The sequence below is a fragment of the Phyllostomus hastatus genome, unplaced genomic scaffold, assembly GCF_019186645.2.
Source record: "Phyllostomus hastatus isolate PE091 unplaced genomic scaffold, TTU_PhHast_1.1 phas_contig_81, whole genome shotgun sequence".
NCBI lineage: Eukaryota > Metazoa > Chordata > Mammalia > Chiroptera > Phyllostomidae > Phyllostomus > Phyllostomus hastatus.
Genome location: NW_025333962.1, coordinates 785,330 through 809,140, shown reverse-complemented (window position 1 = coordinate 809,140; position 23,811 = coordinate 785,330). Strand labels below are relative to the sequence as shown.

Sequence of the window (23,811 nt, the reverse complement as noted above, 5' to 3'; positions counted from 1 at the left end):
TATCCTCCTGACTCCATACTTTTTTTTATCTGTCTCACCTGTAAGTAATCACCAGCGGGGTCCCCTAGGCTGGACCAGGAGCCTGTAGAACGCTAGGCACAGCCGGCCAGACCCTGACCTCCTGGGTTTGGCCACCTCCCAGGTGTCTGCAAAAAGCAATTCTCTTCTTGGCACCTAAGAACAGAGGCACGCTGCTCTTCGGGAACTCAGGATTTCAGATGGGGACATTTCCCCAGCACCTTTAAGACCTGTTAAAGGAATATTTAGGCTGCAGGGACACTAGGCTGAAGCACCTAACTCCAGGGCCAGTCTTCTGCATTGTTCAGGAGCTGGGCTCACATTCTGAGGGCGGGACGTCTTAGGGAAGAAAAGTCTTAAAATGTCCCAGGCCAATGTGACCTCAAACTCTAGCCTTGACTTTGGCCCCGTGGCCGAGATCAGGGGTCACGCTGCAGGATTCCGTTGCCCCGACAGTGGCCCAAGACCTACCCTGTCTCTCCACCCTGTCCTTGGCCAACCCTGAGCTTGCTGAAATGGAAGGAGCTCCCTATAGGTGCCTAATTAGGATGAGGAGGGAGCAATTAAGCAAACCAGAGATCCTAATGAAGCATGTTCAAAGTGAGAAAGGAGTCCTGAGAGGGAGTAGGGGCCAGAAAGGGCCCAGCCAAGAACAGTGAAGAGGAGACTGAAGACACAACCGAGGCAGCCGCTCGAGACAGTGCCGGGGGAAACAGCTAGCGCACGCGCAGAGGACTCCCAACGGGAGACCTCGTCTTCCCCTTCAGAACGCTAGCTTGTCACTTTCCCAGCCCGTCGCTCTCTGCAGAATCTGGAATGAGGTTTTCACAAGGAGCGGCTCACCGTCGCAATTGGGAATTTGCGCATGTGCACCTCGCGGGTAGTTCGCTTGTTGCCAGGCGCGAGCTCTAGGTGGCGTCATCCCTCGGGCTGGAACGAGACACGCACGCGCAGAGGTTCGCTCAGAGACTAGCGGGTGCGTACCCGGGCATGCGCCAGGCGGGACGAGACGGCGGCTCGGCGGGGTCATTCAGACGCAGGCGCAGTGCGGTGTTTGTCTGCCGGGCTGACGGGCGGCGGGGAGGTGCGCGGCGGCGGCGGCGGCGGCGGCGGCGGCGGGGAAGATGGCGGCGTCCTCCCTGGAGCAGAAGCTGTCCCGCCTGGAAGCAAAGCTGAAGCAGGAGAACCGCGAGGCCCGTCGGAGGATCGACCTCAACCTAGATATCAGTCCCCAGCGGCCCAGGCCCAGTAAGCACGGCGGCGTGGGGGAGGGGGCGGGCGGGGCGGGCTCTGCGGGAGGCCCCGCCCCCGCTGTAAGCCCCGCCCCCGCTTCCGGGGCGCTTTTGCTTCTCACCGCCCCCCCTCAGCTGTCGGTCGACGTGGAGAGGGTCACGGTGACCCCGGGGCCTTGGGGCTGGCGGGCTTTCTGGCGGCCTTTTCCCGGTCTGGGGGATTCCCCCTTATGGGTCCCGGAAGGCTAGTTACCCGGCTCCAGGTGAGGACCACCCCCACCTGGTGAGCCTCCCCCATCCCCGTGCTCTGCGGAGCCTCTGTCACCCTACGGTGAGCCGAGCTCTCCCTACTCCACGCTATCCTGACTACATCCAGGTCCTCTGGAAACACGCACACAACCCTTTTGATCAGGTGGTTCCACTCCTACCATCTCAGTGATTGTCAAGAGGTCCCTACCCCTCTCCACTGCTGGGTCTTTGTCACCCGGACTCAAGGGATGATCCATTCATGCACTCAACATCTGACCTGGGGACCCTTGAAGTTACTCGATCACATATAACACCTCCTTATTCCTCTGACCAAATGATTCTCTCACTCCCTCCTTGTAATTGGGGATCCCTACTCCACAGACAGACTGTTATTAGGCTCAGCAGACCCCCACTGTGTTCACAAACCCAGACCTCTTTATACTCTTCTGGCCAGTTTCACTACCAGCATCTTGGTGACTGTGTCCAGCCTCTGAAAAATACACACCCAACCCCCAGCCTGGAGTTTTTATCATCTGGACTCAAGTGACTTTCTCTTTCCCACACACTCACCAAGCTGGCCTGGGGACACCTGAAGCCAGTATGGTGATATCTAGCATCCCAGCACTCATACACCTATCCTCTGATTCCACCATCTCAGTGCCTACTTTCCTGGCATCTGAAATCAAGGGTTCCCCCAACACCCCCACCTGCTTTGGGATCACCATGATCACATTTAGTCTCCTTGTTATGTCCCACAGAACTCTCTTTTCAGATCCTCTCAGCTGGAGGGCATCAAGTTTCTCCCTTCCCTGCAGGCCTGATGAACAGCACCCCACATGCTTTCTGCATCTTTCTTGTCCTCCTCAGTATCCTCTCTGATTGACCCTTGAAGGTTATGTAGTTCCAATGGGGTCAGCCCGACAGGACAGGGAAGATGCCCTATATCTGGGTACTCAGACTACCCCCTACTCCCCCAGCCTGACTTTCATAGGCTGACACCCACTTGTCTGTGTGTAGGGTCCACTCACCTTCCCTCCCTCTCTGGGTCAGCTCATATTCCTCCCTGAGGGGGGGTCTCTTGGGAAGCCCAGAGAAAGTGACAAAGTAGCTATGCTAATGTTGGACACAACCTGGGGCAGGAAGCCCAGCCAGGACCAGAGGGCCCCTGCTGGATCTGTAGTGCTGCCCTTCCATCCCCCAACCCCAGCCCCAAATGAGCAAGACAGGGCTGGTTATGGGGCCTGGGGTGCCTTATGGGGGTGGCTGTCCCAGGTGCAGAGTGAGGCACGGCAAGGCCCAAGGCAGGCAGGCCCTTGAAGAGCCCCACTTTAGGCATCTGTGTCTGTGTCAGCTCCATCCATCCTTCCAGTCCTCCCATCTGTTGGTTTCTACCCATCTCTGCAGTTTGGTGCCTTGCGCCTCCCCCTTCTCCTCATTATGATTTGATTTCTTTTCTTTTGGACAAATTGATTGTTTCTGTTGTGATTTATCGTGGTGTTGTTTTTTTTCTTCCTTCTCCCCATCCAGTTATTGTGATCACTCTAAGCCCTGCTCCTGCCCCGTCCCAACGAGCAGGTACCAGCCTTTTTATCATCGCTGCTTGGACATCTGCACCATTGACCTAACCGCTGCCCTGGCCGCAGAATCCCATCTCCCTGTTCCTCCATGCTGTGTGTGTTTGTGTGTATATACGTGTGTGTGCACGCGCACACACACATACACATTTCCTTGAACTCTCACTCTCCCTCCACGGGAGCCACATCAGGCCTACTTTGTCTCTTCCTCTGTGTCCTCTCACCTCCCCTTTCTCCCATCCTGTTGGATGCAGGTTTGGATTCCCTGGAGGAGGAACTGGGCTCCCTCACTGACTGGTAGTGTGTCACCTGTGAGAGAAGCCCGTGTGTGTATGTGTGTGTAGTGAGAAGGAGAGAAAATGGGACCTGTGCATCAGTTGTGCTTATGGATCCATTTCAGCAATTCAGGGGACATGTTTGGCCCCTATGTGCTGTGCCTGCCCCAGGCTCCAGGGACACAGCTGTGAATAAAATGGACCAGATTCCTCTACTTGTGCAGCCGATGCTGCACTAGGGGTGAGCTGGGGGTGGGAACAATGAGCGGATTCCTGGTCAAGGAGAGCAGAGGAGGCTATGATCCTTAAGGGCAGAGTGGAGCAGGGGTGAAGGTGCTGTGGTAGGGAGGTCGGGGCAAGCCTTTGGAGATGGGAGGGTTAGAGCAAAGTCTCATCGAGGGTGAGGGGTGTGCAAATAGAGTTGGAGGAATGGCCCTGCCAAGGCCTGAGTCCAGGTGCCAGTGGAACTGGGAATGGATGTGTGTAGGGTGGCTCATGCTTGGGTCTTTGTGAGATTGACTGGGCTGGAGGTCTGGTACCATTGGTCCTTGTGGGTAAGTGGGACTAGGTTGGAAAGTTGTATGTGTACAACTTCGTGTGTATGTGGAAGATGCTGGTAGGGGCCCCATGTTGTACTGTCTGCTTGTCTGCATGTGGGGGGTTTGCCATGACCTGTGTGTGTGGGCACGTATGCTGGCTGACAACCTGGTACACCTGTGGCTCCAGATAGCCGCATGTCCTCACGTCCCCACCTTTTCTCTTATTCATTCATCTTTGTCTCATTCATTTTCATGCTCTCTGTTCTCCTGACCTGCTGCGTGGCCCATCACCAGCTCAGTGCTCAGTGCCCACACTGGGACATTATGTATTTCCCCTCTCCCCACCCCCCTCCCTTCCAGCCACTTCACATCCCCCTGTGCTTCAGTTTGCAGGGCTGGTGGTAGCCTCTGTCTGCCTGCAGCCCTTTCTGAGGCTCTGGGGCAGCTCGCAAAGGTCCAGTGGCCTATGCGAGGGAAAGGACACATGGGGAACCAAAGTGTTTAGAGAGTAGGAATGTGGTGCTCTCCCCAGAGAGCTGACAGTGCAGGGCAGAAAAGGGGTCCAGATACCTCCTGGGATGAGAACCTAGAAGTGTCTCAAGAAGGTCCAGGTGTACGAGTACAAGGTGAGCCTGTTCAGTGGGGGGCAGGGGGGCTTAGCACTATGGTTTAGGCCATGGCAGAGCCAAGATACAAGGACATTCATTACACAGCCGGGGTGGGGCAGGGCATGGAAGTCAAGGGTGCTGGGTTTGACTGTGTCCCTGTGGTCCCCCGAGCTCTTTCTCTATTGCTGCCAGGCCCTTTCAGTACCTGTACCCTTTCTAGAACCTTCAGACCAAGGTCATATACCTGCCCCCGTACTCTGGCTGGAATCAGGGACCTGGGCCAACAGGTCAAGGAAAGTGCCCACCTGCCAGCAATTCAGGCCCGTATTACCAGGTGCTCGCAGAACTGCAGGAGGACTACATGGGCTGTGGCAGGAGGTGTGGAGAGAGGAAGGGCATCAGCTGGGAGCAGGCCCTAGGCCTGCTGTCCATGGGAAGGTGTACCTGGGAGGGCACTTGTAGCCAGTGCCCTCCCCAGCCAAGGACCCCCTTCCAGAGTGCCGGTCCTGGGGGGATGAGGGTTCAATGGAGGATTGTCGGTCTCCTTTCGGAGCCACAGTGGCCCTTGCTCCTCCATCCTGTTGCCAGCCCAGCCAAGGGAGGCTCCCAGCCCTTCAGCAAACATGCTCTCTTGTCTGGGCCTCTCTTGCCTGTCTCTGCAGCACCCTAGTCTTGGGCAGCTGGGTCCCAGTCTTGGCTCCTGTCTGTCTGTCTCCTGCCATCCCATCCCCTAACACTCCCTGCCTGTCCTGGGGTGTCCCCTGCCTGCCCGCTGCCTGCCCGCCTGCCTGCCTGCAGCATGCTCAAGCCATCCGCATGCAGGCTGCTGGAAAGAACCAAACCCCTGCCTGGCCAAGCACCCCTTCCAAATCCTGCCAGTCCTGTAGGGGTGGCACCAGCCGGAACCCTCCATCATCAGCACACAGGCCCAGTCTGGTGTCCTGCCTCTGCCCCGTCCCTGTCAGCCCCAGCTCTGCAGGCCAGGTTGGGAAGCTCAAAGACGAACCTGCTGCCCAGAGGGTGGTCCTCCCTGACTCTGGAACAGAACATAGGACATGGGAAGTGTGGGTCCCTTGCCCATTGTCTCCCTAAGGCAGTCTACCTCATTCTGGTTGGGCAGCCAAGTTCATTTCAGCCCACAAGACCAAATCTCAGGCTGATCCTGGCAGGCAGTCCTTCCTCACATGGTCCCAAGCATGGGCACTGTGGCAGAGGTGAGGAGGAAAGGGGCATGCCAGGGAGGGTGCCTGCCTGAGGGACACCATCAGCCTCCAGGCCTCATGACACCATCAGTGTAGATTTGGGCATAAACTCTCAGCCTCTGAGAACCACCATTCCCAGCCAGCCCACTCCATCTCCTTCCAGAGTAGGGGCATGGAAGAGGTACTCTGAGAGTGGTGTCAAGGGTGCAGACTCCAGCTCCTCCCACCCAGCAGGGCAGGAGGCTGTGCTAGCTAATGCGAAGATGCCTGGGAGGGGAAGGTAAAGGTCCCTAGCCCCTAAGAGTGCAAGCACTGGAGGTGGGGCCAACTGGACACTAACCCCCTCCACGCCCCTGGCTCTCACCACCCCCCCCCCCCCCCCAGCCCTGCAGCTCCCACTGGCCAATGATGGCGGCAGCCGCTCACCATCCTCCGAGAGCTCCCCACAGCAACCTACACCCCCCGCCCGGCCCCGCCACATGCTGGGACTCCCATCCACCTTGTTCACACCCCGAAGCGTGGAGAGGTGAGCCTTTGGAGCAGGGCCAGCTGACCTGTGGGAGGTCAGTGTCGGGGAGGGCCTGTGGGCTGGCTCCAGGGAGGGGGTGGTGGAATTTGTGGGAATCCCTGCCTGTTGGGAGCTGGGGTGGCCTCAGGTTGGTCAGGACACCCCTCCACCCACACATGCTCCCTGTTCCTTCAGTATTGAGATTGATCAGAAGCTGCAGGAGATCATGAAGCAGACAGGCTACCTGACTATCGGGGGCCAGGTACCACCCTTCCCCCAGCCCCCAGGGGGTGGGCAGGTCTCAGCAAGGTTGGGTCTGTGTGGTGGGACAGAGGCCAGGCAGACCCCCAGCCACAACTCTCCTCACCAGCGCTACCAGGCGGAAATCAATGACCTGGAGAACTTGGGGGAGATGGGCAGTGGCACCTGCGGCCAGGTATGGAAGATGCGCTTCAGAAAGACAGGCCACATCATTGCCGTCAAGGTGAGCCCCCATCCGACCCAAGTAAACCCCATGACCCTCATGTCTGGTGCTTAGGATCTCCTTTCCTCCCCACACCATCCTGTGCAGCAAATGCGACGTTCAGGGAACAAGGAAGAGAACAAGCGGATCCTCATGGACCTAGACGTGGTACTCAAGAGCCATGACTGCCCCTACATCGTGCAGTGCTTTGGGACCTTCATCACTAACGTGAGCCCGACTGCCATGCCCCACCTTGTCTGCCCACTTCCTTGAGTCTCCCTTGCTACTCTGAGCCTTTCCCTGAGCCGCCATCCTCTTCCTGTGATTGGGGTGGGCAAGAGGGTATGGCTGCCCCAAAGCCATGCCTCTGCCCCTGCAGACGGATGTCTTCATTGCCATGGAGCTTATGGGCACCTGTGCCGAGAAGCTGAAGAAGCGGATGCAGGGCCCCATCCCTGAGCGGATCCTGGGCAAGATGACAGTAGCGGTGAGTGGCCAGGCAGGGGCAGGGGCTGAGACTGGCTGCCCAGACCCCATCAACCCCCTTCCTGACCCAGTCACAGCACCCTCCCCTTTCTTCAAAGATTGTGAAGGCGCTGTATTACCTGAAAGAGAAGCACGGGGTGATCCACCGGGACGTCAAGCCCTCCAACATCCTGTTGGATGAGCGGGGCCAAATCAAGCTCTGCGACTTTGGCATCAGTGGCCGCCTTGTCGACTCCAAGGCCAAAACTCGGAGCGCTGGCTGTGCTGCCTACATGGCAGTAAGTGGAGGCCCAGCGGGCGGGTAGCCTGGGGACCTGGGCAGTACACCTGCCCCTGCCACAGGGCTCCCTTCTCCCCTTTCCCTGTTTATTCTCCCCTGCCTCTTCCCTGTAGCCTGAGCGCATTGACCCCCCGGACCCCACCAAGCCAGACTATGACATCCGGGCTGACGTGTGGAGCCTGGGCATCTCCCTGGTGAGTTGGGGTCCCTCCTTCTGAGAGCTGGGCTGACCCATTCTTGGGGTACAGGAGGATAGCAGGGAGGGCAGGAGCCTGTCCTTGGCCAACCCAGCCATCCATCTCTCCCCAGGTGGAGCTGGCGACAGGACAGTTTCCCTACAAGAACTGTAAGACGGACTTTGAGGTCCTCACCAAGGTCCTGCAGGAAGAGCCCCCACTCCTGCCTGGCCACATGGGTTTCTCGGGGGACTTTCAGTCCTTCGTCAAAGACTGGTGAGGAGCTTCTACCCCAGCGCTGTGCTGGGGGAAGTGGGCAAGTCAGGTGTGGCCCGAGGTTAGGGCATCGGGGAAGCTGTGGAGCCCGAGGGGAATGGCAAGCCCTCCTTCATGGGGGGCAACTGTGGGCCAGAAGTACCTCAGGGCAGGGGCTGTAGGCAGAAACTGGAGCCCTAGGCGCTATGACCAGGGTTCAGACTGGGCCTGAGGGGACAGCTGGCTCCAGAGCATTTGGCTAGATGACCATGAGCTTTACTTCGGGAGGTTGAAAACAAGCAAAGGTCAGAGGGCTCGAAGCATTCTGCACCATCAAGCAGAATTGCTCAGGCAGAATGTCCATGTTGGATTCTCTCTCCAGGGAACTCCTACTGGCACCTCATGACACGGTTCAGGCCCCCGCCCAGGTCAGTGCAGGCCCTGGGTCCTTAGGTGTTCCAGCTCATGGCACAGGGCTGGGAGGACACAGAAGCTCCTTCCCACAATTTTTGCAGACCCCTGGCTCAGCAGGTGGCATGGCTGGGCCTATCTCCAGGTCCTCACCTCCCTCTCCTCTCTGTTTCCAGCCTTACTAAAGATCATAGGAAGAGACCAAAGTACAATAAGCTACTTGTGAGTATCTGAAGCCCCTCCCTACTCTGTCCCAGCCTCACTCCCCACCACTCACTCCTCCGGACACCCAGGGCCTGGGTAGGGCTAGCAGGGAAGCTGCCCTTGTCCTAAGCCCCTCTCTTGGGCACTGCAGGAACACAGCTTCATCAAGCACTATGAGACGCTGGACGTGGATGTGGCATCCTGGTTCAAGGATGTCATGGCGAAGACCGAGTCACCGAGGACTAGTGGAGTCCTAAACCAACACCACCTGCCCTTCTTCAGGTAGCTGCATGGTGGTGGCCAGCCCCACTGTGGGGGCCAGGGAAGTGGCCTCAGGCCCCCTCTTCCCTACCTGGCCACCCAGCTGCCCACCACGGGAGACCTGGGAACTGGATGGCCGACAAGGGCTGAGGACAAAGTATGGGATGCCAACCCAACCCTGACTCCCTACCCAGCAGCCATGGACAGATGGGCCCACCAGGCCCTAGCCCCTCCAGTCCTGGGGTCAGCCGACTGTACGAGTCCCCCTACAGACACTGTGAACGGAAGACAGCAGGTCGCGAGCAGACTCGCTATTTATTCAGTCGTAACCTCTGGGCTGGGGTGGCCACCACAGGCCAGGAGAGAGTCACCTGTCCTGCATCCTCCCACGCTCACCCCATGCTGCCCTTTCCGCTTTCCATGGTACACATGCTCTGTCTCCACCTCCTTCTCTCACCTCCCTTGCTGCCTCTCTGGTTTCTTCTGTCTCCTTTCCTGCTTCTGCCTCTGCTTCTCTCCTGGCTCACGCCCAGGCTCTGCCACCCGCAATGGGACCCCTTGGTCCTCTTAGGTCTTTGGTGAGCGATGAGTCTTTCGGCTGGCATCCTCATCCCAGGAAGGCAGTCTGGGCGTTGTGACTGCAGCTTACCCAGGCTGCGTGCCCTTGCGTGCGTGCTCATGCTCTCTCTCTGTCAGTCTGTCTGTCTGTCTCTCTCTTTGATCTCAGGGGGTCCTTTTTGGAGTTTATTGTATATTATTGTACTTGGTGGGGTGTTTGGGGGACGGAGGGAGGAAGAAGAGCTTGTTCTCATGGGGCTTATTGGTACCTTCAGAAACTTTTACCAAAGTCATGTTTAGCTGCTTGTGGTATAGCCCACAACCTACCCTGGGCACTGGAGGGCTGGGGCCAGGAGTCAGGCAGGGGGTCTGGGCCATTGTGCCTTGTCAGCCTGACCTGGAGAAACTAGTCCCAAAAGTGGGTCCTGGGGACGGGGGCTCTTCCCTTGGGGCTGGAGATTGGCCACAGCTTGGGATGAGTTGAGGACCTCAGGTAGTTCAGAGGGAGCCCATGGGGCCATGGCCACGCAGGGTGGCCTTCAGGGAAGGTGGGTATGGAGTGTGGTGGGCAGCAGGAAATGCAGGTGTGGCAGGGAATGGGGAGTGGAGGATGGGAGGTGGGGATGGAGGGTACAGGGAATGGATGTGGGGGTTCGAGGATGTGTGATAGGGACAGAGGTGGGGCAAACTGAGGGCTGGGCATGTGAAGGCAGTCACCGCTCACACAGTGCCCCTCCACTCCCTCAGAGCTGGCCACCTTGAAGCTGGGCCACGGGTCCCCTCCCCCCAGCCCCTCTGCAGCGGCCAGAACAGGAGGGGGGTGTTTTCCTTCTTTTGTTGGTGATGCATGCAAATCAGTGGACAAAACACGCACACGCACACAAAAACCAACCAGCACCCAAGGTGAGGAGCCTCCCTGGACGTAGCTGGAGCAATCGAAACTCAGCCTAGGCATTGCTGTAACCTCTCTCCACCCTATCGACTCCTGTTACCCTCCCAACGTAGTCACAAAAGGCTGCATGTTTAAAAGTACTCTGCGTCTTCTGTCTGCCCCCCAGGGTGGGGGGTGGCCCTTCTCTTGCCCAAGTCCCCTTTGTGAGGGGTTGGGGCAGGTTGGGGGGCCAACAGGCCAGGTTCCACCCTATGGGGTCCCAGCCATGGGGGCTTTAGCCTGTAACCACAAGGTTAAGTGGTTGGTTCCAGGGCCAGCAATGGCCAGAGGCCAGCTGCCCAGATGTATCTTTATTTAACTTTTGTTTCGTGAGTGTGTTTCTGCCTTCCCCTCCCCTTCAGTGTTAAGTGGGAGCCCTGGGGGAGCCTCTCCTCCCTCTGTCTCCAGTCACCAGCCATCCTTCTGGACCAGGCAGAGGTTTGAGCAGGCAGGCAGGAGACTGGGGCAGCCTGGCCCAGCCCACGATCCCTTCTCAGGCTGCCAGTATTGCCCCTTCCCTTTTTAAAATGAAACACCCTTGTTTGTAAATCCTTAGACGCTTGAGAATAAAACCCCTCCCTTTTCTTCCACTGGGTCTGTGGTGTGACCTGAGCCTCTGCAGAGTATGGCGTGGAAAGGGTCTGTAAACCCTGACTTTGGGGTTGGGATGCGGGGGCTGGGGAGTGGTGCCATGCTGGTGGATGAAGTCTCGACATCAAAAGGAAAACAGGCACATTTGCGGCTTGGTAAGGTGGGCTTGGTAGTGAATTGCCTGATACCAAGCAGGCACTGTAGAGAGGGACACCTGACCTCCAGTAGCCACATGTCCTGCTGGAGAGGAGCTCTTAATACCTGGCAGGCCTTGGGTAAGGGCTCTGGTGTCAGCACCTCAGCCTGCCACCCCCACTCTTTGCCTTGGGGAGTGGTTGCCCAGCCAAGGACAGGGCCACCTGCTGGGCCTGGGTGTTGCTGGGGCTGGTGCTTCAGCTTCCGGCTGCCCCTCCCCACACACACACACACACACACAACAGAGCCAGTCCAGCATGCTGTGCCCCACGCTCCTGCTGCTGGTCCTGCTCCACAGGGTCTCTGCTTCGCCCAGTAGGCACGCTCCTGGTATGTGGGGCTGGGAGACGTGTGCCTTCGTGCACTGATTCCTGTGCCACCCTTCCTCAGCCTCCCTTGTTCTTTGCCTGTGGGAAGGGGTGGGTGAGTGGTGGGGTCTATCCCTGTCTCCCATTTCCAGGTTCTTTAGGATCCCCAGCTTCTTCAAAGTCCTCAGAAGTCACAGTGAGGGCAAAGACTGAGGGTGGGGGAGGAGAGGGTTGTGCAAATGCTTTTAGGGAATGTGTGTGGGACAAGGGGTGGTCCTGCATGTCAGAGACAAGGACCCAGCTGAAGGCAGACGACCTTATGTGTGCCGCTTGCACCTGCCATCTGGGATTAGGAGACTCCTGTCCAAGCTCCCTGCCGCCGCCGCTGCCGCCACCTTGAGCTTGAGAGTGAGGCAAAAGCCCCAGAACTTGGTGGCCTGGCCGAGCTTGGGCTGTGTCAGAAGGGCTGTGGGAAAGCACCTGTCCTACCCTTTCCTCCCGCCACCCTTCACGTTGATGACAACGCCTATGTGCCCTTAGAAAGGGAAGGATGGAGCCAACACTCCCATCTCCAGGCTGACCCTGCTGCAGTTCATAGGCCCTCGCCTCCTCCCCAGTCTGGAATTTCCTCGCTCACTGTGGGGGAGGAAATCAGGGTCCAGAAAGGGGAGCTCCTCCCCAGGGTCCTGCAGCTTTGTGCCTGACCTCAGCTGCTGGGCTGTGAATACCAGGAATCTCCAGGGAGGACATCATGCTGTCCCAACTGGTGCTGAGCAAGGCGAGGAGCTGAGCGTTAAGAGTAAATCTTCCACTGTATCCATTTTCCAAAGCAGGTTAGGAAGTTGGAGCATTTACCCGAGGGACTAAGGCGCAGCGCGTCCTCCCTCCTCTGCAACTCTCTCTTACTCGCCAGTATCCCCGTTCCGAGCTGTGCCGGGGCCGTGGCTGCGCCGACCCCTTTTCAGACTAGAGCTGTCAGATGTGGAGGATACCTTCCAGCGCCGCGCGGGGCCACTCGAGGTCCCGGCGGACAGCCGCGTGTTTGTGCAGGTGTGGACTGGGGTGCGCCAGGGTCGGGGGGCATGCCGGTGGGGGCAGCCGATCCTGACGGCAGCACCTTACCCCCTAACACCTCCCAACACCATCCAGGCAGCCCTGGCCCATCCCTCCCGGGGCTGGGGCCTGGCCCTGCACAGCTGCTGGGTGACACCGTCCTCGCGTCCGGCCCCGGGGCCCGCCCTGGCGCTGCTACGTGGCGGCTGCCCTGCCGATTCTTCTGTCACCTTCCCGCCACCGCAACCCTGGGCCGCCCACTTCAGCTTCCGTCTGCGTCTGGTCTTCAATGCCTCTGTACAGTTCTTACATTGCCAGCTGAGCCGACATCGCTGCCTCTGGGGAGCACACCAAACTACTGCGCCTCTGACGCTGTCACCCCCGTCGCCGGTGCGCGGGCACACGGCAGGGAGTCTGGGCTCCTGGGGCTGGTCAAGGGGGCTGGACAAGAGCGTTTCTAGCATTTGAATGAGGAGCCGCTTGGAGTTGGGGGATCTTGGGGTCAGGGTGCCTTGGAGCTGGGGGTAGGGGCTGGGCACAGGGTGGTCGGGGAGCCCGTGGGGCTCTACATGAAGGTTCCTCAGGGAACAGGGAGTGGGCACTGATTTTCCTCATGGACAGGGCACTCAGATCCCCTTGCGCTGGGCTTTGAGGTCCCTCCAGGGTCGGATGGTTGGATGAAGAAAGCCAGCAAGGGGCCAAATCTCTGGGTACCTAATGTTAGGTTTCACAGGTTAGATGCTCAGAGAGCTGGGTTGTGTGAACTTAAAGGGATTGAAATTTAGAGTCTTCAGGAGCTGAGTGGCTGATTGCTTGTATATCTTATGGGCTAGACTCAAGGACTCCCAAGGGCCTGGATTTCCAGGGGGTCTAGTGGTAGGGCTCCTGGTTGCAAAGAGTACTGTGAACTTAGATCTTTTGGGAGCCCTGACAACCAGCCCCCAGTTCTCTGGGCCCTCACGTCCCGTCCCTTCCCTTCCCCCTCCTCTCCAGTGTCTGCCTCAGAATGAGGCATGTGCGGGCAATGGCAGTGGCAGTGGCAGCGGCGAGAGTCTGGACGCTGATGGCCCCCACATGCACACGCTTACGCAGCCCATCGTGGTCACGGTCCCACAGCCACCCCTCAGTGAGCGTGCAGTCTTCCTGGGAGGGGCAGCCTGGGGCCAGAAAACTGGAGTGGGAGGACCGCTGGGGCATGGACCCAGTCTCAGCATTGTACTCTCCGTAGGGCCACCCAAGGACATCCCCAGCAGAGCCGTACGTCCAGAACCTCCAGCGTCTGCCCCAGTGGCCCTGGAGCCCGCACCAGTGGTGGCACTAGTAGTGGCCGCCTTCTTGCTGGGCGCTGCGGTGGCTGCCGGGTTCGGCCTCGTGTGCGCACACTCAGGTACCAATCTTGGCCCGCCTGGACTTTTGCTGGCCCGCCAGCCCATTCCTACAATTCGGGACCCGGGTCACTTCGATCCCCGCCACTGCGGGCTGATCATCCATAGACCTGCTCCATTACACCCGCAGCAGCCCCCAGGGGGCGCCCCGGCACCGGGCCAGTACTCAGCAACCCCTACTGCTTCGCAGCCTGCCTCTCCCTTCCAGCGACCCCACCTCCTGGCCCACCCCGGAGAACCTCGCCTAGCGACCCCCAGCCCACAAGACCCCAGTGAGGCAGGTAAGCGCGCGCGTGTGTGTAGGTGTAACGTGGGGCCCAAAGAGCTGGAGGGAGGTGATGATAATGACTTCATAGCACTTCTCTGTTCCAGGCAGCATTCTAAATATTAACACATACCACTTCTCAGCCTTTTGGCAAGTGTCTAATAGTTCACACATATTAATTAGTTTAATCCTCATGAGAACCTTCAGATAGATACTATTATAGACCCCATTAAAAATGGGCACTCTGAAGTAATTTATCAAAGGTGACAAAATTTGGTGGAGCTGGGATTTGAACTCACGCAGTCACCCGTGGTGGACTGCAGGCTCTGTGTAGGACCACACTAGGCAAGAATTCAGGATTCAGACCTAGCATCCTCACTCCTGCATGTACACTGATGGGGGAGGCCAACGATCAGCTGAGAAGGAGGTAGTCTGAATAGTATGCATAGTATCCTCTTCCCTAGAACACCTGGATGGCGTACCCCCAGATCAAGCACTGCATCAGGCAGACTTTCCTCTGATCAGACCTCTGACCCTACAGAACCACAGACCAAGATCCCTGCGCCCAGCCCTCCTCACTTCTCCCACCAAGGCTCAAAATAAACATCTGGTCTGACCTAGAGTTCTGAAGTATGCTTGTGTACAGGGATTGGGGGTGGGGGGCAGGAAGTGGAGGCTTGGCATCAGGACAGGGAGGATTCCCGGCTGCAAGAGGTCCAGGCTAGAGCAGTGGGGCTCCCAGGCCATTTTGCTAAGACCCAAGGGGGTTCTGTCCCAAACAGAAAGGGGTACCAGACTCCATGAGGTTAAATTTTTGTGTTTTTTCTTTAATATTTTATTTATTTATTTTTATTTATTTATTTTTAGACAGAGGGAGGGGAAGGACAAAGAGAGGGAGAGAAATATCAGTGTTTGGTTGTCTCTTGTACACCCCACTGGGAACCTGGTCCGCAACCCAGGCATGTGCCCCAACTGGGAATCCAACCTGGTGGCCCTTTGGCTCACAGGCCTGCTCTCAATCCACTGAGCCACACCAGCCAGGGCTGTGTTTTTTAAAAATTTCAGAGAGACAGGAAGGGAGGGAGGAAAACATCAATTGGTTACCTCTCACAAGACCAGAGCTGCCAAAACTGCGTGTGCCCTGACTAGGAATCGAATGGGAGACCTTTCAGTTCTCAGGCTGGCGCTCAGTCCACTGAGCCACACCAGCCAGAGCCCAGAGGTTGTTTTAAATAAACCTTGCCTCCTTCCTCCATCCCAGCACTGGAGCACCTGCCTGTTACAAGTTTCTCAAATCCAGGCTTTCACTCTCCACTCCCACTGTCTGAATCCTGCCCTAGTTAGGACCTCCACCTCCTGCCTCTGCTCCAGCCTCTTCTCCATCTAGTACAAAGCTCCTTAAATCTCTCCTGTCCCAGCTCCTTCCTCCCCTGAGCATTGACAAGAACGAGATGACTTTATTTTTTAAAAATATTTTTTTAGCCCTGGCTGGCATAGCTCAGTGGATTGAGTGCAGGCTGCGAACCAAAGCATCACAGGTTCCATTCCCAGTCAGGGCACGTGCCTGAATTGCAGGCCATGGCCCCCAGCAACCGCACATTGATGTCTCTCTCTCTCTCTCCCTTCCCTCTCTAAAAATAAATAAATAAAAATCTTTTAAAAAATTAAAAAAATATTTTTTTAGCCCTGGCTCATGTAGTTCACTGGATTGAGTGCAGGCTGCGAATCAAAGGGTCGCCAGTTCAATTCTCAGTCAGAGCACATGCCTGGGTTGTGGGCCATGTCCCCAGTGGGGGCCATGTGAGAGGCAACCACGCATTTATATTTCTCTTTTAAAAATAAATTTTAAAAAGTATTTTTAAATTCATTTTTAGAGAGGGTAAGGGAGGGAGATAGAGAAGTAAAGAAACATCAAAATGTTTGCCTCTCACACGCCTCCTACTGGGGACCTGGCCTGCAACTCACGCATGTGCCCTGACTGGGAATCCAAACGGGGACCGTTTGGTTCGCAGGCCAGCACTCAATACACCGAGCCACACCAGCCAGGGCTCTATTTTATAAACGAGGAAACTGAAGTTGGGTACAGCTAAATCACTTGCTTAAGGTCCCCAAGAGCCCAGGCTCTTGGCTCCGACTGGACAGTTGCCCTTCCTACCAGGACCCACCCCTCTTCCAGAAGCACAGCTCACTGTTGGAGTTTCACAAGACGTAGTCCAGAAATGAAAATACACGAGATCTGTGGTATGGGATCCAGTTTACAAATGAAATAAAACATGGGCGGGGGGAATCACGTACGTCTTCGCCAATACGGATGGATATCAGAGCCTCCACCATAATCCATCCACGATGCTCCCTCTACCTCGAGTCGCAGAGCTACGCCCCCGTCTGCTTCCGCTTCCGCTTGTTGTATTATGGCCCCAGCAGCCTCCGTAGCTCCGCCCTCCAGGGAAGAGAGTCTGGAAACCCAGGTCCGCCCTCTTCGGCATGAAGCCCCCACAAAGGCGGCGAGTTGCCCCGGCGCGCTATCTGGGCGAGGTTACCGGCACCACGGTCTGGAGCGCCCGCGAGAAGCGGCAGCTGCTCCGACTACTGCAAACGCGGCGTGGCCATCCGGAGCCGGACGCCGCCGAGCTGGCCGGGGAGCTGCCGGGCCGGAGCGAGGCGGAGGTGAGGGGGTTCCGCGAAAAGAGCGAGGGTAGAGGAAGACCTGAGATGTGTCACGGTGGGCGCAGAGAGCAGTACAGATAGCAGGGCGTGGGAGGGTCGAGCGCGAGGCTGGAGGCGGGGCAAAAGCAAAATTTAGGGGCGGGGCGCACTCGGAGTAGAATTGACCGGGCCGCGACGCGGGGGGCCGGGACGCGGGGGCCGGGACTCGGGGCCGGGAATCGGCGCACTGGGCGTACGCGGCGTTTGGCGCGGCGAGACTAGGCGGGACTGTACTAGAGCTAAGAATCGGGGAAATGGGGCGGGGCGGAGTGCACGTAGCGGAGGAGGTGAATAGGGTAGTGTTTAGCATTGGGACGGACCCCTGGCTGCGGGGAGCAGTCAGAAGGGCCTGGACCTTACCTTTTTATTAGGTCGCCATCTGCGCCTTGTTCGCACACCCTGGGCACAATCTGTGGCCCTTAATGACAGGCTTGCAGGAAGCAAGGAGCAGTGGCCGGCTCTGGAGCAGGCAGTGGTCTTTGGCTTCTCTGCCCTAGCCGTGGGTTTGTAGAAGACCCATTCAGCCTCCTCATCTCTCTTCCCCAGATTCGGGATTTCCTCCAGCAGCTCAAGGGCCGTGTGGCCCGGGAAGCCATTCAGAGGGTGCATTCAGGTGGCCCAAAGGGTCAAAGACGCCTGGAAGCACAGATTCCGGCCCCCATCGAGGTGAGTTAGGGCAAGGCTCCCCAGGGCCAGCTCCTGGAAGATGGGGTGGGAGTTGGGAGGATCAACTGGTCAGGTGATCCTCAGGAGGGGCAAGCCTTGGGGGACTCCTGAGGGTTGATCCCTAGGCTGACCATGTACTCTGGTTGCCCTGCCCAGGTGTGGATGGATCTGGCAGAGAAGGTAACAGGCCCGCTGGAGGAAACCCTGACTGTGGCTTTCTCACAGGTACAGCCATCCCCTAGGCAGGCCAGGGGTGTCCTTGGGGACAGGGTCATATATGAGTCTAAATAAGGTGGAGGTGTGTCTTGGGCCCTTCCTCTTACCAACTCTGTGACTCTGGCCAGTTAGGAGACATCCTGAGCCTCAGTATCTCTCACTCTGAGGCCATCTCCTATATGGGACACCTTCCCTGGGTGAGCAGGCGGAGGTGGAGGGTTCAGCACATTTTGCAGGGCAGGGGAGTGGCTGAAGGGAGGACTTCTCCCTTTTCCTTCCTGATCTCTGCCTGCCAGGTGCTCACCATCGCAGCTGTGGAGCCCACCAGCCTCCTGCAGTCCAAGCCCTCCAAGCCCACGCAGGCTCGTGGGAAACTGCTGCCCCTCAACACCGCTAGTGGGCAGGAAGACCAGAGATCTGAGGCTCCTGGCCCCTCCTCTGAGGCACCTTCTGAATTCCCAGCTGGCCTCTCTGCTGAGGGAGACCTTGTAGTGGACTTTGAGAAGATCTACAAGTACTTGTCCTCCATCTCCCACAGCTGCCGTGGCCCTGAGCTTTCCGCAGCTGGTGAGAAGAATGGGGGACGGGAGCTGTGGGGGTGGGGTCCAAGGCAGCAAACCCTATTCTCTTACCACTCCCTCTCCATCCATCACCAGAGTCAGCGGTGGTCCTTGACCTGCTCATGGCACTTCCTGAGGAGCTGCCTCACCTGCCCTGTGCAGCCCTGGTTGAGCATATGATGGATACATACCTACGCTTGATGGCTCCCCAGTCTGACCCCAGCAGTGGGAACTTGCAACCAGGGCCTGAGGACTGTGGGACTGGCCCTAGGGGGCAAGAGAAGACCAGCCAGGCTACCCCCCAGGCCCCTGAGAAGGCCAGGCCTGATGAACCAAGATCTGCCTGGCAAGCAGCTGGGGTCTGCCCCCTGAACCCATTCCTGGTGCCCCTGGAGCTTCTGGGCCAGGCAGCTACTTCTGCAAAGTGAGGGGCCCAGCAGGCAAAGGACACACCAAACATCTCTTAGCCCCTGGCCCTCAATTCTGTTTGTGCTGGCACTGGGTATGCATGGGGATCTGGTCATGGTGGAAAGTCCCTGACGGGTGTGCAGTACCAAGTGGCCTTCAAGACCCTCAATACGGCAGGGGTCTCAGAAGTGGAAACCCAGTTGTACAGAAGTCCAGCCACAGAACTGAGGTGAGGACCACCACATGCCTGGGCTAAAAGCCACCACTAGCACCTCCCCCCCATTGGCCCCTCCTGGCTTCTTGCATCCTGTGGCCTATGTCCTATGCTCAGGGGTCCCCAACCCCCAGCTTCAGACCTGTATTGGTCTGGGTGGCCTGTTATGAAACAGGCTGCACAGCAGGAGGTGGGAGGGGGCCAGTGAAGTTTCACTCACATTAGCATTACTGCCTGAGCTCTGCTTCCTGTCTTTCCACTGTCGGCACCCCTTCCCCCTGCCCCATCAGAGGAAAAATTGTATTCCATGAAACTGGTCAGTCCCTGGTGCCAAAAAGTTGGGGAGCATTGCTACCACTGAATAAAATTGTCAATCTGTTTTGCTTTTTGACTTAAAGTGGCAATGGGGGTTCAAAGTGCAGAGGGAGATGTCAGAAGAGAGGCAGACCTTAGGATCCTAGGGACCGAGGGAGGCATGCCAGGGAGGAGGGTATAGACACCAAAGGCTACCACTGCCAGATGTGCTCTGAAGCTGCTTGGAGTGATAACCTCAGTTTGGTTATGAGGTGACCCTTGGTGATTGATGAAGGGTCAGGGCCAACCTGAGCCCAGCAGGTGTCAGAGAAAGGTTTTCTGAGCAGGGTAACCTTACATGATACAGATGGAGGGGTGACACCAGCAGAGTGAGGGCGTGTTAGGTGAATGATTCTTGGTACTTAACAACACCCTCACCAGGGCTGCCAGTGCACCCTAGGAGGGGTGGGGCCACATCACCTGAAAGGAATGTCCTTGTGTTACAGGTGTGCACAGGTGTGCACAGGTAACCAGGTTCTTAGTGATCGAGGACAAAGAATTGAACCGAACACACAAAGTTTATAGCATAAAGAAAGAGGGGAGGTTTATTAAGTGATAGTACACACCACAGGACACGGGAGTGAGCCAGCTTTGAGCAGAGGAAAAAAAAGGGGCACGTGGGCTGGGGGATTCTATTCTTATAGAGGCAGAAGCCCCCCTGCTAGTCTTTGGCGGGCTTTTCCTGCGCAGGTACAAGGAGTTGGATTTCAAAGCTACTGCACATGCGTGGTTTCCCATGACTTTCTTGATTGGCTACTGGAGAAGGGAGTCCCACAATGTTATTTCATTATAATGATATTATAATGAATCAGGGGTAGTGCGCAGGCGCATTCTATGATTCAGAGTTGTCCCAGAAAACAGGAACAACCCGTCTTAGGGGGTCTTTGTCATGTATAGGTGTTTTCTACCTCAGCCCTGTGGGGCCTGGGGAGCTTCCTTCCTGACTACCTCCTGCCTCAACTTCCCCCTGAGAGACATGGTTCTCAAAAATCTTTTTGGGGTTGTTGAAGGATGAAGATCCGTCTTCCATAGCTGCTTTAGGCTTAGATTGGACAGTAGACCCTGCCTATTGAGAACCACGGAACTGTTGCCCTATTTTATCTAGGGGTTGAAGAGGAATTCCTGAGGCCACCGCAGATGCTGTATGTTGGTTAGCTTTAACATCGTTTTTAGGGATTGGTTGGAAACCTTGGAGCGTCATTAGTTTGACGTGGAACTGCTTAAGTCTAGAAGAAACAAATTTAACAAGTAAATTAAATAAGCAAGGTCCTAAAAGTAGTAAAACCAGCAGTGTTATTAAGGGCCCTAAGAAGGGTAATAACCATGTTAAGCCAGGGAACCAGGAGGTTAGGGCTTTTTTAATCCCTTGGCCCTGTTGATTATACTTATGTAGCCATTCTGCCTGTTTATAAATTTTTTTTATGTTAGTTTTGATCACTCCAGAGTTATTTACATAGGTGCAGCAGGTTTTATTGATAACAGCACATACCCCTCCTTGTTTTGCTAGAAGATAGTCAAGGGCAAGGCGGTTATCCATGACTACATTTGCCAATGAGTCTACTGATCTTGAGAGTTTAGCTAGAGTACCAGCAGTATCTTTGGAGATTTTTTTTATAATCTTAGTGAGTTTCCTTAGAGTGGCCTCATGATAGGCGAAGCCTCCCCAGGGGGCTGCAGCGGCTATAGTGGCAGCAGCTCCAGCCACTACTAGACCAAAAGCTTGTTTTTTTCTGCTAAGAGATGGACTCCCAGGACCCATGGTTATATTTATAACAGTAAGGTCTTGGGGGCCCAAGGTCCCTAAGGTACAGTCACCCCCATGTTTAGAGTTGCTGAGATGAGTATAAGCAATAGCTTTTTGAAGTTCTGAATGATCCGTTAGCCAGTTATTGGGAGTCCCACATAGCCAGACGAGCCCCGGGGGTGCTGCAATAACTGTGGCATTAGTGGAATTATATTTGTTAAGGAGGGCATATGGCAAGGGGGAAAAGGCAGTCCTTAAAAGGGCCTAAGTTATTTCCTTGATCTTTCCCCCCTGCAGGAGGTGGTAGAAATTTTGCTAATACTCCTTGAAGAGATTGGTTTAATTTCTAAGTAACACATTTAGAAGTATCGTTTGTATCTGCATTGTGAGTTTTGTTAAAGCAACAATGGGTACTATTAGGAATACAGTTAGAATTATAATTTGGGTAGCATACTATATGTGACTAATTTAAAGGTTTGAAAATCTTTTCCTCAGAAAGATTTTTTAGAAAGCTGGAACTTGAAAGAGAAGCCAGGGCTTTAAATGGGTCAATGGCCCTTGTATGAGTATTATTATAACATGGGGTACATCCCATCGTACTGTTGCACTTAAGAGAGGTGCTGGAGTAATTAAATGGCTTTAATTTTAGTGGGGTTATATGGAAACACAAAGGAGGATTTTTTTCCCATGTGACTCTTAAAGAAAAAGGGGAACGTGTGTAATTGGCAGAGGAATTTAAAGCACTGATTAAGGATTCATTAGCTATTGGGTAGGCTTTTATATGAGTATTATATCTGGAAGGAGTTTTTGGGTTAGGATGACATATCCAACATTGGGCCAGGTTTTTTCCTGCTGCTAAGGTTCGAGAAGCATTTACTAGAAAATTTTTATCCCATTCCGTTACACAGGGTGCAGGCGAGTAGAGAATGGTTAATAGAAACATCAAAGACATTTTCATTTTAGACAATCCACCCAGATACAATTCCACCCAGAAGGAAGTGAGCAAGCCTTTATATGAAGCAGAGGACCAGTACGAATAGGAAGTTTTTAAGAAGTGCAACTATTCAAAACAATGGTGATTTTAGTGCACTGTTATTGGTTATTACTTATCTTTTTAGGGCTTTTTCCTTTTGAACAGGAACCTGAGGTCCTCCAGTGGCTTGCAGGTATAGTCTGGGCTTTGGGTTTCCAGCCGGTCCTGAGTCAGATTGGGATCCGTGGGGGCTAGTTTTACCCTGGAAATATGAACCCAACTATCGACCCCTAAGAGTTTTACAGCCATAGGGGTACTCAGGGCTACCTGGTAAGGCCCTTTTTATTTAGGGTTGAGTTGGTTTGCTGGTGATCCCTCCCTCCAGGTTTTAAGGAGTACCCAGTCTCCCGGAGATATGGCAGTTTGAAAATTTCCTTTTGGGGCTGGTAAAACTTTATTTCCATATTTCTGTGAAGCTTTTTGCACTTGTCCTAAGTTTATTATATACTTAATTGCTTGATGGGTTTTTGTATCAAATATTAGATCTAGAGTTAAAAAGGGCCGGGCGTACAACATTTTAAATGGACTGAGTTTAGTATTGGCCTTAGGGGAGCCCCTAATTCTTATGAGGGCTATAGGCAGTAACTTAGCCCAGTTTTTAGAAGTCTCTTGACAAAGTTTTGCTAATGTCCTTTTTAAAGTTTGATTTGCTCGTTTTACCTTTCCAGAGAACTGTGGTTTTCAAGCAGAATGAAGATAATATTTTATGCCTAGAGCTTCAGAAACTGCTTGAGTGATTTTAGAAGTGAAGGATGGCCCATTATTATTTTGTAGGGATCGTGGAAGACCAAACCTAGGTATTATTTCCTTTAAGAGAGCCTTTACTACTTCTGTGGCCTTCTCTGTCCTTGTTGGAAAGGCCTTAATCCATTCAGTAAAGGTATCTACCAGGACTAGTAAGTATTTGTATCCTTTACAAGGAGGCATTTTGGTAAAATTAATTTGCCAGTTCTCTCCAGGATAAGTCCCTCTTCGCTGAATAGGTTTTATCAGCGGGGGCAGGGATGGCTTTTGCCCAGGGTTGTTATAGGCACAAAGAGTACAAGCCTGGCAAATATTCTTTATGGTAGTAGCTATTCCCCTACCTATGAATAATTTGTTAACCATTGTCATTGTAGCATCCCTCCCAATGTGGAAGGAGTCATGCAAAGCTTTTAAGAACTTCCACTGGGAGGCTTGAGGAAGGAAGAGCCTCTGGCCAATATATATCCAGGGTCCTTCATGGACACCTCCTTGCTTCAAAGCCCAAGATATTTCCTCAGATGTATAGTTGGGCTTGATATCTGAGACATTTACAGGGGGGAATAAAGCCATTTGTCTATTAGTCCCTAGCGCTGCTTTCTTTGCTTCTTGGTCTGCTCTCCTATTTCCCTGAGAGATATGGGACATATCCTTTTGGTGGCCTTTGCAATGCATAACTGCCACTTGCTTAGGGAGCCTAACTGCCTTCAATAAATTTAAAATTTCTGGTCCATGTTTAATAGGGGAATTCTTAGCGGTGAGGAGCCCTCTTTTTTTCCATATGGCAGCATGAGCATGCAGAACAAGGAAGGCATATTTGGAGTCTGTATATATATTGACCCTTCTTCCTTGTCCTAGAATGAGAGCTTGGGTGAGGGCTATAATTTTAGCCTTTTGGGCCGAGGTTGAGGGTGGAAGGGGTTGTGCCTTAATGGTGTTATATAAACTAACTACTGCATATCCTGCTTTTTGCTGCCCATTCTGTACAAAGCTGCTCCCATCAGTGAACCACTTATCATCAGGGTTTTTTAAGGGCTGGTCTAATAAGTTAGTCCTGCTTGATTGAGTAAGACTAATAACGTCTGAGCAGGAATGGATTAAATCTGGGGATGATTTTGTAGGCATTAAGGAGGCTGGATTTA

The 23,811-nt window shown here is 54.9% G+C and overlaps 3 protein-coding genes across 6 annotated transcripts; all 3 read left to right on the top strand.

Moving 5' to 3' along the window:
• Positions 1-615: 615 nt before the first annotated feature.
• MAP2K7 (mitogen-activated protein kinase kinase 7) lies at positions 616-10,820 on the top strand. 4 transcript variants are annotated; one of them, XM_045850634.1, is made up of 13 exons: positions 616-1,266; positions 3,027-3,074; positions 6,082-6,223; positions 6,401-6,467; positions 6,576-6,689; positions 6,777-6,896; positions 7,048-7,155; positions 7,232-7,432; positions 7,548-7,628; positions 7,744-7,886; positions 8,248-8,293; positions 8,453-8,498; positions 8,632-8,734. In XM_045850634.1, the coding sequence occupies exons 1-12, from the start codon at positions 1,143-1,145 to the stop codon at positions 8,459-8,461; spliced, it is 1,203 nt and encodes a 400-aa protein (XP_045706590.1). In that variant the 5' UTR covers positions 616-1,142; the 3' UTR covers positions 8,462-8,498; positions 8,632-8,734. The 4 variants fall into 4 exon arrangements, with proteins under 4 accessions (XP_045706590.1, XP_045706587.1, XP_045706588.1 ...); XM_045850632.1 differs by lacking the exon at positions 8,248-8,293 and having other exon boundaries at positions 622-1,266; positions 7,253-7,432; positions 8,632-10,820; XM_045850633.1 differs by lacking the exons at positions 3,027-3,074; positions 8,248-8,293 and having other exon boundaries at positions 624-1,266; positions 7,253-7,432; positions 8,632-10,820.
• Positions 10,821-11,266: 446 nt separating this feature from the next.
• Positions 11,267-14,638, top strand: TGFBR3L (transforming growth factor beta receptor 3 like). The gene is made up of 7 exons (XM_045850635.1): positions 11,267-11,346; positions 12,238-12,374; positions 12,474-12,767; positions 13,371-13,503; positions 13,606-13,764; positions 13,971-14,043; positions 14,492-14,638. The coding sequence occupies exons 1-6, from the start codon at positions 11,274-11,276 to the stop codon at positions 14,036-14,038; spliced, it is 864 nt and encodes a 287-aa protein (XP_045706591.1). The 5' UTR covers positions 11,267-11,273; the 3' UTR covers positions 14,039-14,043; positions 14,492-14,638.
• A 1,640-nt stretch (positions 14,639-16,278) lies between these two features.
• SNAPC2 (small nuclear RNA activating complex polypeptide 2) lies at positions 16,279-19,176 on the top strand. The gene is made up of 5 exons (XM_045850538.1): positions 16,279-16,694; positions 17,280-17,399; positions 17,556-17,624; positions 17,912-18,182; positions 18,272-19,176. The coding sequence occupies exons 1-5, from the start codon at positions 16,512-16,514 to the stop codon at positions 18,601-18,603; spliced, it is 975 nt and encodes a 324-aa protein (XP_045706494.1). The 5' UTR covers positions 16,279-16,511; the 3' UTR covers positions 18,604-19,176.
• The last annotated feature ends 4,635 nt before the right edge of the window (positions 19,177-23,811 follow it).

Coding starts and splice junctions, on each gene's coding strand:
- MAP2K7 (XM_045850631.1), top strand. CDS start 1,143: ATGGCGGCGTCCTCCCTGGAGCAGAAGCTGTCCCGCCTGGAAGCAAAG. Junction 6,224..6,400: donor ACACCCCGAAGCGTGGAGAG/GTGAGCCTTTGG, acceptor CTGTTCCTTCAG/TATTGAGATTGATCAGAAGC. Junction 7,629..7,743: donor GGAGCCTGGGCATCTCCCTG/GTGAGTTGGGGT, acceptor ATCTCTCCCCAG/GTGGAGCTGGCGACAGGACA.
- TGFBR3L (XM_045850635.1), top strand. CDS start 11,274: ATGCTGTGCCCCACGCTCCTGCTGCTGGTCCTGCTCCACAGGGTCTCT. Junction 11,347..12,237: donor GCCCAGTAGGCACGCTCCTG/GTATGTGGGGCT, acceptor CTTACTCGCCAG/TATCCCCGTTCCGAGCTGTG. Junction 12,768..13,370: donor CGCTGTCACCCCCGTCGCCG/GTGCGCGGGCAC, acceptor CCTCCTCTCCAG/TGTCTGCCTCAGAATGAGGC.
- SNAPC2 (XM_045850538.1), top strand. CDS start 16,512: ATGAAGCCCCCACAAAGGCGGCGAGTTGCCCCGGCGCGCTATCTGGGC. Junction 16,695..17,279: donor CGGGCCGGAGCGAGGCGGAG/GTGAGGGGGTTC, acceptor TCTCTTCCCCAG/ATTCGGGATTTCCTCCAGCA. Junction 17,400..17,555: donor AGATTCCGGCCCCCATCGAG/GTGAGTTAGGGC, acceptor TGCCCTGCCCAG/GTGTGGATGGATCTGGCAGA.